At 40.2% G+C, this 14961-nt stretch overlaps 1 protein-coding gene across 1 annotated transcript in view; it reads right to left on the minus strand.

Moving 5' to 3' along the window:
- The window catches only part of osbpl1a (oxysterol binding protein-like 1A), a 76577-nt gene that overhangs the window by 29942 nt on the left and 31674 nt on the right, over positions 1-14961 (minus strand). Inside the window, exon 16 of the mRNA XM_042331694.1 lies at positions 7191-7281. Within this exon, the coding sequence (XP_042187628.1) occupies positions 7191-7281 (91 nt within the window). The remainder of the gene's footprint in view (positions 1-7190; positions 7282-14961) is intronic.

Consider the following 14961-nt stretch of genomic DNA (forward strand, 5'->3'; position numbering starts at 1 on the left):
GGGAGGACGTCCCATGGTGCTGAACAGACAAAGTTACGGACCCGAGCTGAGGATCGGGGTGGGGGAGGGGAAGCAGGGAGATCGAAAGCACGTTCGAAGAGGATATTGAGGTGGTTGTCGAAGATGGTGAGGGATGGGGTGAAATGGAGGGTTTGCGGGATGGAGTTCCAGAGGGTGGGTGCAGAGTGGGGGAAGGCCCACCTGCTGATAGTGGGGCGAGCAAGGTGAGGGACGTGAAACAGGCCAGAGCCTGCTGAGCGGAGGGAGCGAACAGGGTGGTAGGGGGTTAGGAGTTCGGAAAGGTAGCGGGGAGCAGGACCATGGAGGCCTCTGAAGGTGAGGACCAGGATCTTGAACTGTATCCTCTGTGTGATGGGAAGCCTGTGGAGTCGGGCAAGGATGGGGGTGAACTTGGTGCGGGAGGGGACATGGGTGCAGAGTTCTGGATGATCTGCAGCCTGTGGAGGGAGGAGTTGGGGAGGTCGACAAGCAGTGAGTTTGCATAGTCGAGCCTTGATGTAATAAAGGCGTTTATGAGGATTTTGGCGGCCTGCAGTGGTGAGACAGTGTCAGAGCCGGGCGATGTTACGGAGACGGGGGAAGGCAGATGGCGCAGATGTGGGGTAGAAAGGATAGTTGAGGGTCAAACAAGATCCCAATGTTCCGGACTGGCTTAGCAAGGTGGAGAGTGCAACCATAGATGGTGATGCTGTCAGCGCCTGAGGTGAGGAGGCACTGACGGGAGTCAATCAGGAGAGCCTCGGTCTTGTTGACATTCAACTGAAGAAAGTTAACTCTCATCTAGGACTTGGCGTCTGACTGAAGCCATGGCAAACTGGTAAACTTCCCACTACTCATCTAACTGGGACCACCTTCTTAATCATTTGCCGGCAGTATTGTGCTATGTGGGAAGAGGTGTAACTTTTGGTGATTGATACATATGGCTCTCGAAGATCCACCTACCAAGTCAGGTAGGTTAGTTAATCATTAACAATTCTCGGTTCTGTGGACCTGGCCTAAGCCAGGTATCAGCCCACTTGACTCCACTCCCCTTTGACTAGGATATCATCTCAAAAGCAATTAAACTCTCCATGATCCTTAAATTTGATGTAGCTCCTTTCATTTTGGGAGGGCTTCACAAATTCTGAAGTGCTATGGCTGTGTACTTTGTATGCACATTGGCATAATGAGTAACAGTGGCCGAGCCAAGACAGTAAATCACAGTCTTCCGCCTTCTCAGGTCCTATGCTTGTTTGTTGTAGTTTTGAGAGAATGTACATAGAGTGATCTATGGTCTCCTAGTCTATCCTGTCATTCACATGAGAGATGTGCATGAAGAAGGCATTTCAGTCCAATTGATATCATCCTTCAAAAACTCCAACTCTACAGAAACAACTTGCATTTATATAGTGCCCCTCACGCAGGGTGGCATCCCAGAGTTCTTGAACTCTATTTTCTACCCATTACTATATGAAGTAGTTTAACTAAATTAGACCATAAACCTGGCCTGAATTACAGTTCTGGATAACCCACTTCTGTTGTCAATTATTCTCAGTGTAAAGAAACACTTCCTGGGTTTATTCCAAACTGCCCTTCATAACCAGAACCTGTGCTTAATTCTGCTGCCTCCTCATATCTGAATATTCTGTTATAGTTTTACTGTATCACATTAAGTATCTATTCTAAGATCTAGTCTAATTTTAGATATCATCGATTTCTTCCTCACAGCTGATCGCTTTGACATTGGCAATTAGTCTTGTTCTGTTTCAGAACAAGATTTGGGACGTCCTCCTGACATGAAAGGTGCTATATAAATATAAGTTTGTTGTTTCACACAACCTCCGGATCCAAACAGACCCCTTGTGTGGCAACCAAACTGGTCAGCACTAAGAGTGTTTTGTACAGAATACTTTAATATTTTGGGGCATCTGAATGGAGTGTAGCCCAGCCTTATGTTTAATTTGTTTGCTGCTAACCTTACTGTTACAAATGATTTTTGGGGGTCAGCAGGGTGTCTGACACATGCGGAAACCCATCACTGTTCCAAACTCATCCCACCTACACATAGAAATTCCAGAAAATGGAATGCGCACTCTCTCCCTGGAGAGGCACATAATGCTTACCTAATTTTGGAAAGTATTAGACGCAGGTTGGCAAGACACATGTCTGACATGAACTTTATCTTTTTTGATGATGGTAACAGAGAAGGTGGATGAAGGTAGTGCAGTTGATGTATTTTATATGGATTTTCAAAAAGTGTTTGATAAAGTGCCACATAAGAGATCTGTAAGCAAAATAGAAGCCCACGGTATTAAATGGACAGTGGCAGCATGGATACAGAACTGGCTGGGAGACAGAAAACAGAGAGTGGTGGTGAACAGTTGTTTTTCTGACTGGAGGGAAGTGTGCAGTGAAGTCCCCCAGGGGTCAGTATTGGGACCACTGCTGTTTCTGATCTATATAAATGATCTGGACTTAAGTATAGGGAGTACAATTTCCAAGTTCGCAAATGATACTACGCTAGGAAAAATAGTAAACAGTGAGCAGAATAGCAGTAGACTGCAAATGGACATAGACAGATTGATAAAATGGGCAGACAGGTGGCAGATGAAGTTTAATTTAGAGAAATGCAAAATGATGCATTTTGAGAGGAAGAATGAGGAGAGGCAATATAAGCTGATGGTAGAATCTTAAAGTGGGTGAAGGAACAGAGACCTGGGGGCTCATATAAGTAAATCTTTGAAGGTAGCAGCACAGGTAGATAAAGTTATTTAAAAAAAGCATATGGGATACTAGGCTTTATAAATAGCAGCATAGAACACAAAAGTCAGGAAGTTACCATGAACCTTTATAAAACACTGGTTAGACCTCAGCTAGAGTACTGTGTTCAGTTCTGGGCACATACTTTAGGAAGGATGTCAAAGCATTGGAGAGGGTGCAAAGGAGATTTACCAGGATGGTACTAGGAATGAGGGATTTCAGTTATCAGGAGAGGATAGAGAAGCTCGGATTATTCTCCTTGGAGCAGAGAAGGTTAAGAGGAGACTTAATAGAAGTTTTCAAAATTATGAGTGGATTCGATAGTGTGAACAAGGAGAAACTATTTCCACTGGTGGGTGGGTCGATAACCCGAGGGCACCGATTTAAAATTGATTTTAAAAGAAACAGAGGGGAGGTGAGGAGAAATTTTTTCACACAGCGAGTTGTTCGGATCTGGAATGCATTGCCTGAAAGGGTGGTGGAAGCCGATTCGATAACAACTTTTAAGAGAGAAGCAGATAATTATTTGGGGAGGACAAGTTTGCAGGGCTATGGGGAGAGAGCGGGGGAGTGGGATTGAATTGGATAGCTCTTTTCAAAGTGCAGGCACTGACACGATGGGCCGAATGGCCTCCTTCTGTGTTGTATAATTCTATGAAGAGCCAAGGGCTAGGGACCCCGGAGTATACATTGGGGTACTGCTGGAGTCCAACCAGCTAAAACCTCATAACTTGCCTTTATAACAATGAATCAACTTACATTTTACAACAAATCAATTTACATTTATATAGCACCCTTCATACCTTTCTCAAAAATCCTGACCAACCCCTCAAGTCTTTCAACATATCCCCTTGGCAAGTACTATCCCATCCATTGAGTACAATTGTGTCCTTCAATATGCAGCACCCTGAACTCGGCTGTTATGAACTTCCCTTTCCAATGATTAGTGAAGCTTCATACCTCATTGAGCTACCTTTGTGAGATCTTAGCGCCCTGACCGATTTCCCAGCTCAGCATCTTCTGCAAATCCAGATCCTTTATGTATACTGGGAATAGAAGACCAGGCATAGACATCTGAAGCACCTGCCCCACTTAATACCCAATCATATTTCAATCTTACTTTCTTTATGACAACTCTCGTTTCCTCTCTTTAGCCAGGTTCTAATAAAAGGCCTTCTGGAAGAAGATATATTACCTTGCTCGCAGCTTTTCAAGCTTTCTAAATGTAAATTATAAATGCAGGGTGCTGTCAGTTCAAAAAGCACAATGTAAACATGTGGCCATTTTGTAGTAATGGAACTAATTGAACAGCTGTGTTCAGTGTAGTCACCCAGCGATTGTTACCGGAGCTCCTGCTTTTAACAATGACTCTGCTGGGAGCCTATTATAAGTAGCGTTCACACCTGGCTGTACAGCAAAGAGGATCTTACAAAGGTAGCTCAATGAGGTACGTTCTGTGAGGAGGGATGTATTTCAGAGATCCAATGTCTGTATAGGATTCTAAGGCTAGAACATTTCCCTAGCACTGGACATTATCCTTGTTGCTGTTTTCTGCACTGCCTTTAGGGCCTGGGGAGCCTCTTTATGTTGGGGCGACCAGAACCACCCTCTGAGAAAATAAATATTTTCTGAAATGTTTCCTGAAATTGCCCTTTGCTGCACTAAACCTGAGCCCTCCCCCTCCTGTCTTGGTACATCCAAAAGGAATTTTCTGGTTGGACTTTTTCAATCCTTTTTAAAATGTTATACTTCTATAAACACAAGCACTGGTTTTATAAATAGGAGCATGGAATATAAAACCAGAGATGTTGCTTAGATTGTATAAATCAAACTGCAGCTAGAGTTTTGGATCCAGTTTTAGTCACCCCAATTTAGGATAATAATAATAATCCTTGCATTTGATATAGAGCCTTATGATGTCTTTGAGACATCTCAAAGTGCTTCATAGAATATACTGTAAAGTTAATTGACTGTGTTTTGTGGGTGAAACGCAGCAGCCAATTGCACACAGCAGTGTCCCACTAAAAGTCGTGGATTGAAGTGACCAATTTATTATTATTATTATTTTTGAAGGAATCATTACCCCTGGAAAAGTGATCTGCCAATCAACTAAGACTAACAACTAACAACCGTGTTCCTACTTACTGCTAGGTAAACAGAGGCGTGTGTAGTAAGAAAACTTGTCCAACATTTCACCTTGCCAGGAATCAAACCCAGGTCTCTTGCTTGCTAGGCGAGTGCACGAACCACTGAGCTACAGGACTCCAATGTCAAAGAGAAGGCACAGACATTTTATTTTTCTGGCTGATACCAAGAATGAGTAGTTTGACCAATGAGTAGACCTATTTTCACTGGAGCAAAGAAGACTGAAGTAAGCCCCATTAGCTCTTTAAAAATATGAAAGGTTTTGATGACAGTTAGGGAGAAATTATTTGCCCTGGTTGGTAAGTCAGTAACTAGAGGACATCAAAGGGAGCAAAGGAGAGAATTAGGAGGAATTTTTTTTTATGTACACAGAGCTGTCAGAATGGAGTATGTCTTACCATGTGCAGTGGTTGAGGATCTACATTAGCTTTCGAGAGGAAACTAGTTAGCTATCTAAAAAGGAATAATTTGTAAGGACATGAAGAAAAGGTAGGCAAATAGGACTGAATGGACTATACAGCACAGAAAGCATGGACACAATGCACCAAATGGCCTTCTGTGCTGTAAATGTATATGGTTCTACAAGGTCCTTTGTGAGATGTTTCATTTCAAGACTGAACAGCCATAGTCTGTCTGAACGTTAGTTTATGGTTAATTTCCCTAACACTGGGGATCAACCTCGTTGCTGTCCTCTGCACTGCCTTTAGGGCCTGGGAAGTCCCTTCATGTCAAGGTGATCAGGACTGTATGCATTACTCCAGTTGCACCCTGACCTGAGTACTGTACAACTGTAGTATCTGGGGATCTGAACTCAACAGTTACGGGAATATAGCCCAGCATTCTATTTACATTCTTTATTGCTGTCTCACACGTTTTTGACATGATGAATAATGAGTCAATTTAGGCCTCTTTCATCATCCCCTTTGGCAAGTTCCAACACATCCCAATACCTCCTATATTTACTTTCTATTTGAAATGCCTTGTATTTATCTATATCGAACATCACTTGCCAAACAGCAGCCAATGTTTATATCCTATCAAATTCTCTTTGTGAGATCCCTCTGCCTCCTCTTATTCCAGTTCCCTCAACTTGGGGTCATCTGCAAAAATAACAACCTTGCACTGGGTCTGCATGACATACAGAATATCAAAATCAAGACATGCCATTTTGTTAGTCTAGTTTCTAAGCCAAGCAGACCTGCAGGACTTCAGGGCACTGTGGCAATCTTGGTAGACAATTTCTGAGCCAGTACTGCAGGGCACTACTGATGACAGCCCGGGCAGCTTGGCTCAATGGCAGGACTTGGAAGGGCAGACCAGCCACTGTGAAAATGGATTCTTTCCATTCAGCTCCTGTTAATCCGGCAAGCCAAAGCAAGCCATGAAGGGTAGTTTGAATATCTACCATCATTGGTCACTTGATATATTGTTTCTTTTAGAATCATCCAGCTTTCCGACAGTTAAATATCAGTTTCCTATGCACAGAATTATGAATCTTTCACATTGGTGGTTTTCCTCCCACAAAATATAAGTCAATTACCTTTACAGTACATTCTGTAACGTGAAACATCTTCACTAACGTGATAAAATGCTATATCAAATGCAAGGTTTATTATTATATTCCCTGCAATCTTAATCTTATTTTCCATTTTGGCTATCTTGACATAGTTTTATCATATTTTAATACTCATCGTGATCCTGTGCTTTCTACACCAATTTATAATTACAATTTGTCATTGCCTTCCACATTGTCCATATTAGTCCTCTTTTTGCCCTTTGATTTCTTTTCGCCTGATAAGTACTCCATAAATTTCTATGATTCTAATAAACTGATGTGGATAGGCTCATTTAGTTTCCTCTTTATCATTCTCAAAATCCATCTTTGTAAACTTGAGAGTCTGTTGAAAGTTTCTTTTTTGTCATAAGTCTGACTTCAAACTCAAACATGTTGAGGTCATTATTTTCAAGATGCCCTCTAAATGAAACCTCCAGCAATCTATAACCATTATATGTCAGATTCAATGATGCCTGACCTCTTGTAACTTACTTAACGTTTTGAGACACATTGCAGTCCAAATATCATGTCCAGAAACATTTCAATCCTGTCTATTTTGCTACAATTCTAGTATTTTTGTTTATTAACCATTTCAGCTACATCATCCCTCAATATTTTAAACTATGTTCCATTACCTTAGTAAAATTGGTATCAAAGGTTTCCTTTTTGTAAGGTCGCTCATTCTGTGTAAAATGCATTCTGCATTCACGTCAGACGTGGCAATACTTACTGTTATGATTTCATCCATGGGTCTTGATTGTACAGAATCTTGTATTGCTGTAAACCCACACAGGATGTAGTTTTGTATCCTGATAAGTAAACTGACAACATGAAAATATGAAAGCTACAGCAATTCAGCTGAAAACTCTCTCTTCTGGAAGCACATGAGATGTGTAGCGTTCCGGAACATTACAGCAACTTAATTTTAAGAAACTCAGTCGTAACTCAATTGCAATAAATTTTGACTCACTGAAATGCTATCAACCAATTTTGCAGAGCACATCTCAAACATCAATAAGCCAATATTCATCCTATTTCTCGAAAGCAAATAAACCACTGAAGCTTCAGCAAGTCTCGAATATCATCCTGTTTTTCTATGCAACAATTGCTGGAGGACAGAAACTGGCAAACTGTAAGCAGGTGCACTCGAGCACAAGCCATAATGGTACATAATGGGTTACAACACCAAAACAAGCATGCAGTTAGCAAGTTTAAAAAAATAACATGCAGATAGCAGCTATTAAAAATGAACATGAAGTCTCTCATTTTAAACCATAATTTCAACAAAACAATTTGGATTAGGCCATTTGATAAAAGCACTAGTATTTTTATAATATTTCTATGCAACGTTAACTCATACGCCCGACAATATTTTGTTTTCTTCTCTAGTAAATTACAGAAAATAAATTTCACAATCATCTACATCACTTTAAACTAAATCACACTCTACATCTGTTAGCACAGCTCAAATTGTTTATTAAAGAGGAATTTCAATCATTTTAATCTTAGTAGTACTTTACTGACTAAACCATCAGTTCCAATGTTTAGTACTGGAGTTTTGATCTCAAAATAATCTCCCCGAAAAGAGAAAACAAAATCAAAATTTGGTAAGGCTGGAACATAATATTTGAATCTGGATCAATGTTTTTTTTTACACACACCTCTGCTGCATTTTCTTGCAACTAGAACATTGTAATTTAACTCTTATCCCTGTCTGATGCAAGACTTTGATATTGGTTCTCTTAATTAACCCGGCATATTTTTGCCATTTAAAAACACACTCCATTTTGCAACTAAAACCTATACATTTGCAAAATAGTGACAAAGCTGATCATAATTTGATCTTTATTGTGGCCCAATTGGTGGTGAAAAAAATAGTCCCATTCCCAGCATTACTAGTGCTCACTTTGGATGTCAATAATGCATTGGGAAAGGGAGATTTTTTTCCCTCCCTGATATATCTCGTAGGACAATTAATAGTTATTCCATTATTTTGAATAAAGTAATTTTTTTAAACAAGAAAAACAATGCTGGAAACATACTCCATTGCTCTGTCAAGACTTTTACAAGCATGGAAGGATACAGAAACTGCTCCACGACTGTTTGTGGGACACTGCTGTATGCAATTGGCCGCCGCGTTTGCCCAGAAAATACAGTCAATTGACTTTGTAATATATTCTGTGAAGCTTTTTGAGACGTCTCAACCATGTGATAAGGTGCTATATTAAATGCAAGGATTATTATTATTGTTATTCCTAACCAACCCTAAGAGGCTAAATGTTGATCCTAAACATTGTGAGTTACACACTTGCTCATTATTGCGTGCTTCTCTCACTATATCTGCAGATCCTAATAATTATATTTGATTACCACACTTTTAAAGGGCCTCATCATGTCACTCATTATTGATGTAACCAGGCCCATTAACTCTTCTCTGACATTTGTCTATCCAGCAAGTTAAAGCTCAACAGCCTTTAAATAATATTGAGGCTTTTACAGGGATACTGGGAATTAACGAAGGACAGGCAAAACAAATTTCAAGATTACTTTAGGTTAAACAAGTGGAATAAAGTTGAAACAATATTATCTGCAAAACGGTTCAGATGTAAACTGAAAATTAGTTCAATAGAAGGAGTAAAATTTCTCTGCAGTATACTGGATCAAAGGTAAATCAAATCTATCCGTTTTAATTTAATTATGTGCACTTACTAAGTGTGAGTGAAACCTAATCGCAAAAACTAGCACGGCATCTTACTACAGAAAACAAATGCAATTTTATAACAACAACAACTTGTATGTATAAAGAGAGGACGGAGGGAAAGGGTGAAGGGATTGGGGGAAGAGAGTTCCAAAGCCTTGGGGCATAGTGGCTGAAAGCGTGGCCGCTGACGGTGGAGCATGTTGTGAACAATGGGCGAGTATTAAAACTCAATTTACTTTAAAGTGAAAAGTAAATTGAGTTTGAATATTAGCCCATTGTTCACAGCACAAAACTGGATAAAACCAAGTTACATTAAAGGATCCAAAAAGTTAAGAGCTTATTTGAAATATTATTCTACCTATAAAATTGTCAATTCTCAAAATTAGTTATAATTGAAGGTGCAACAGTAAGCGTTCCTCTAAAGAGCCAAAACATTGCAATGAAAAACAAATTTCAGCTGTGTCATACCAGTATATATCGCCCTAATATCAAGATTTTACATGGTTAGCTAAGAAGCAAATCTGTAGTACATTTGTGGAGTCCTGTAGCTCAGTGGTTAGACCCCTTGCCTCGCAAGCGAGAGACCTGGGTTCAATTGCTGGCAGGGCTATAAGTTGGGGAAGTTTCCTTGCTCCACATTCCTGATAATAATCCCTCAAGAAAGAAACACAATAATAATTTGCTCACTCAATCCACGTCTGTTTGTGGGACACTGCTGTGCGCAATTGGCTATACAGTATATTCTGTGAAGCGCTTTGAGACGGCTCGAAAACGTGAAAAGCGCTATATCAAATGCAAGGATTATTATTATTATATCATAATACACAAATTCTTGTTAAATGACTATTCACAAGTTATCATCTTAACAATATTGCAGCTCAAAGAGGAAAACAAAGCAACCAGTTTTCAAATTTGTTTTCAAAAATGCTTGCAACAGCGAATATGGAACTGTATTGTGCAGTTGTTGCCCATTAGGTGCAAGGACTGCTTAAGGGGACATTCTTCTGAGGAAGCAAATTGGGGGAAGTTTTAGAATTCTAAAGCTATAATTTTAACTAAAGTACATACTTATTGTGCGCTGTAGAGCGGAGTCTTAGCAATATGCGCTGTTGGAACCTTATTGAAAAATTGTGAACACAAGGTGCTTTGTTTCTATCCTTGAATTGCAATAATGTTAAAATGATAACTTTTGAATAGTCACTTAACAAGAGTTGGAGTATTGCAATTGAAGTACTATACCACCAGACTATTTAAACCAGAAGAAAGTGATTCAGTTCCCACCTACTAGTGTCGAGCACAAGAAAGTAAATAACATTTATCAACAAACAGTCATCAAGTTTAATAATTGTTTGACATTTGCCTCCTAAGGTTATCTGTTTTTAAAAACAATCTGTAGAATATGCTTCAGAGTCCAGTGAGTGAATACGACAATAGCAACAAACAAAGATGTGTGTGGGCTCTACTGGGAGTTTAGATTTTGACTCAGCTTTCAAGTCAGAAAAGCAGAGGCTCAACAATCTGGTATTTCAATTTCAATCAACAATAACAAGTTGCACGCGTATAGCGCGCTCCACGAAGTGTCTAAGAGCGCTTAACTGTGGCGGAGCCTAACTCCGAGCTGGGGGAGGGAGGTGGCCGCAAGCACAGTCGAAGAGGAAGGTTTTCAGGTGGGACAAAAAAGGGGAGAGATGGGGCAAGGCGGAGGGATTGATGGTGTTGTTAACCAAGGAGGTTATTTGAACGTGAGAATGACGATCTTGAATTCAATCTGCTGGGAGATGAGCTGAGCGAGGATGGGGTTTGATAGTCTCGTGAAAGATAGCCTAATATAACCTAAAATGTCAGAGAAGCAGAATAATTATCTAATTGAGCCTCAGTCCAATAGATTTTCAAGGTGCTTAACAATGCTGGCTGGGCACCCAAGCTGGGGATAGGAGGAGGAAAGAATCTGAGGTTTTTGTTTCCTTTGGACTATGTTAACAAAAACTTGCATTTATATAGTGCCTTTCGTGCAGGGTGGCGTCCCGTAGCACTCGATAGTGGCGGAGCACAACACCGAGTCGGGATGAGGGGTTACTGAGTTGACCGTAGACATGGTCGAAGAGGAATGTCATCAGGCATGACCTGAAGATAGCGAAGGGTGCAATGATAACTAAAACTAGCAAATAAAAATCAAGCTTTGAGTCTTGTACGTGAAAGCCAATCATTTTAACACGATCATTTTAAATTTAGAAACTGTAAATCATCAAGTCAAATCATCTTATGTAAAGCATCCTTAAGAAATTGAAATCTAGGGATGTTCACTAACTCTTTGCTCCCTGTATCAAACCATTATGAAGAGCACTAAACAAAGTTCACAAAATGCTGGGCTACATTACATTTTATTCCTTAGAAAATCAGTTCCTTAGAAATAATGATCAAGTTGTATAATGACCTGGTCATGCAGCTTCTGTTACTTTAAAACTTAGTTTGCCTTGGCTTAAAATTTTAATTAGGTAACTATCTTGCCTCTCCTACTCGTTTTGCAAGTTAATAAGTCCACTCACCCCACAGAGGGAAAAGGTAGCTATCCCTTTCCAATATTCCTAGAACAGTCATCCACTGCAGGAAAAGATTTCTTGCTCTGACAAGATAGCAGAATGCATATTTTAAATATTTGAGCAAATCACAACCCCCTAAATTCAGCTAGGTGTCATGCTACAGGATTCGGAAACAGCAATCATATGTGGTTACGTTATCCCTAATGTGTCTATGGACAATCAACCCTGCATTTTGCCAATGGTAAGATTCACTAGTTTCCACTATACTCCAGCCCCTATAGCGCAGATAAAGGACCCTTATCACCTTTTAGTGAGTATAATCAGAGCTCTTTCACTGCACAATGGAGGCTGGTACAAATCTTCCTCGCAACAACATTATCTCACTGTGGACCATAGGCAGCCATAAACTCTGGCACCAGTAAACGAAAGCTGTACAGCTGTTTGCTAAAGTTATCAATACGCAGATGCAGTAAAAATGAATGGCTTTAACAGCTACTGTTAATAGGCAGAATCACCCTGTTCAGGATTCTTTACTCTTTAGTGTTCTTCATTTAAAGCCAGTTAGGTCAATCAACAGGGTACAAATCCCACTGGATGCACGTTCATTTAACTAGAAGCATACTTAATATGTGGAGAGGTATACTACAGTAAGATTCTTTTTCCTTCCGCAAGATGGGTAAAACACTCCACTATTATAAAATGTTGTTGCCAATAAACAATAAGTGTAAACAAAAACACACAATAAATCAACCGTCTATACCTGTCCCAGAACTCTGCTACAATTTGAGCATACTAATGAAGGAGTGTTCATTTTTCTTTCTTTGTATTACCAGCCTTACACAGTATATACCCATCCCTTTGACACCAACTCCTTGGAAATTGAGAATTTAATTTCAAAAGGATCCATCTTCTCATCGGGGGGGGGGGTGGGAGGTGGGGGGGGTGTTCTGGCCAACAAACAATCCCCCAAATAAAAACGGTTATTCACTTTATGGCTGTTTGTGGGACACTGCTGTGCACCACTGGCTGCCGCATTTCAAACACAAAATACAGTCAATCCCCTTTACAGTATATCCTGTGACGCACTTTGAGACATCTCAACGAGGCGCTATATCAAATGCAAGGATTATTATTATTATTATCTATACTGACCCTTTCCAAAATTTATATGAATGTTCTTTAAATATTTCATTAGAACTAATGAAGGTCCTGCCCTCAGATTCTAACAGCAACACCATCCAAGGATGCACACTCCCCACCTTACTAAGCCAGTCCAGAACCTTGGCATCTTGTTTGACCCTCAACTATCCTTTCTACCCCATATCCGTGCCAGGATCCACTCTACCCTCTCCCACCTCTGCAACATCGCCCAGTTCCACCACTGTTTCATACCCCAGACTATCGAAACCCTCATCCACGCATTCATAACATCCAGGCTTGACTATGCCAACTTGCATATCGGTCTCCCCAACTCCTCCCTCCATAAACTGCAGATCATCCAGAACTCTGCAGCCCGTGTCCTCTCCCGCACCGGCTCCGTGACCCTATCACCCCCATCCTCGCCCGACTCCACTGGCTTCCTATCACATAGAGGATACAGTTCAAGATTCTGTTCCTCACCTTCAAAGTCCTCCATGACCTTGCTCCCCGCTACTGATTGTCCAGCGCCTTGGGACGTCATCCCGACATGAAAGGCGCTTTACAAAGGTAATTTGTACTAATAATACTAATAATACTAATAGACCTGCCTCTAAATTTCCAGCATTTCCTATTTTATTTCACATTTGCAGTAACTAACGTTATTTTGCATTTACTTATCTGTCAGCCAATGGCAGAAGAAAAACCCAATGTACAAATCACTAACCCTAATTTATTTTTCCACTGGATTTCTACACTTTTAAATGAATACATGTTGGTACTCAGACATGTAGAACAAGGCTGCTTTCTAAACTGTTCTTGAAGAGCATAATAACGAAGCTCAAAACCATAGGAAAAGACGTTGAATGACTTCAGATTTGTTAAAAGTAGTAATATGTGGAACTTAATAAGTAAACTTCGCTTAAGTCTTATCTTTATAAATCATATAATCGTCCAAGTCATACACCCAAGTCCCATTCAGTTTCCAATCAAAATCACTTAAGGATTTCTTTGCACTGGTCATATTAATCATCTCCTAACTTGTAACGCTGCTTCCCTATTGTCCATTACTTCCGCACTTACCGCCCTCATTGAATCATGTTCTGACCTGTCGACATATGCGCACTTACCAACTAGATGCATTGAATCGCAGGAAATTTAGTCTTCGTCTATTGCGGCACGAGCAGAACAACTTCATTTCCCGTGAGTCAATGCGACTCCAACGCTTGCCAGTGAGTGGGCACGCGGTGACAGATCAAGACGTATTGAATCGTGGGAAATGCAGTCTTGACTGGTCACCACAGGCATACTTACAACAATAAAATTACATTTGTATTACCAGCTGCATTGAATTATCTATGAAATATAGATTATTGATTAATTAGAATTTTATACAAGTTTGTCTGCATGTCAGACTTCGGGCAAGTCGTATTAAATGTTATGGTCCCGACTGATATGACTTATGAGTTTTACTGTATTTTGGTTTAGAGATTCAAGCATAGTGATGGGTTTTCATGTGCATCCGACACCCATCCGACTTGAAAGAAAGCTATCACCCAAAGAATTCTGCATGCATATGGCACTGTACCAGATTCTTACATAAAACCACTAGAACTAGTGGTAATGGACTTGATATTCAACGCTGGCTTATAAAGGTGGTTGTTTTCTATTGAGAAAGAAATTAAAGAATGTTTTTTCCAATGACAAAATGTTTAATTAATGAATAACACCACTGCTGTTGCAACTAATCTCATGAGGCAGAATAATAAGTGGCTTTCCTAGGTGTCCACAGATCCCAGTTTAGGAACCCCGCCCTGATATACAGCATATAAAAAAAATGTATGTTTCTCATACATTTCAATTCACATCATGATAAAAGTTTTCTGTGCTGCTCTGTCTTGATTGTTGCAATTGTCATGAATTTTAATATGCCCATTACAGCATCAATGAAACAGCTGGTGTCAGGATACGGCAGCAATCGCCAAATAACAAAGCTCCGATTGAAGGTTAGTGTGAGAAACGTGGAATGAGTACTAGACGTGGAGAGGACGATAATTCCCCTCCTCTGGATCCTTGTCCTCCTCTGACCCTGGTTATGCCAAATGAGCTCAAGAATATCTGCG

The sequence above is a fragment of the Callorhinchus milii genome, unplaced genomic scaffold (genome assembly GCF_018977255.1).
Source record: "Callorhinchus milii isolate IMCB2004 unplaced genomic scaffold, IMCB_Cmil_1.0 Scaffold2, whole genome shotgun sequence".
NCBI classification, from domain to species: domain Eukaryota; kingdom Metazoa; phylum Chordata; class Chondrichthyes; order Chimaeriformes; family Callorhinchidae; genus Callorhinchus; species Callorhinchus milii.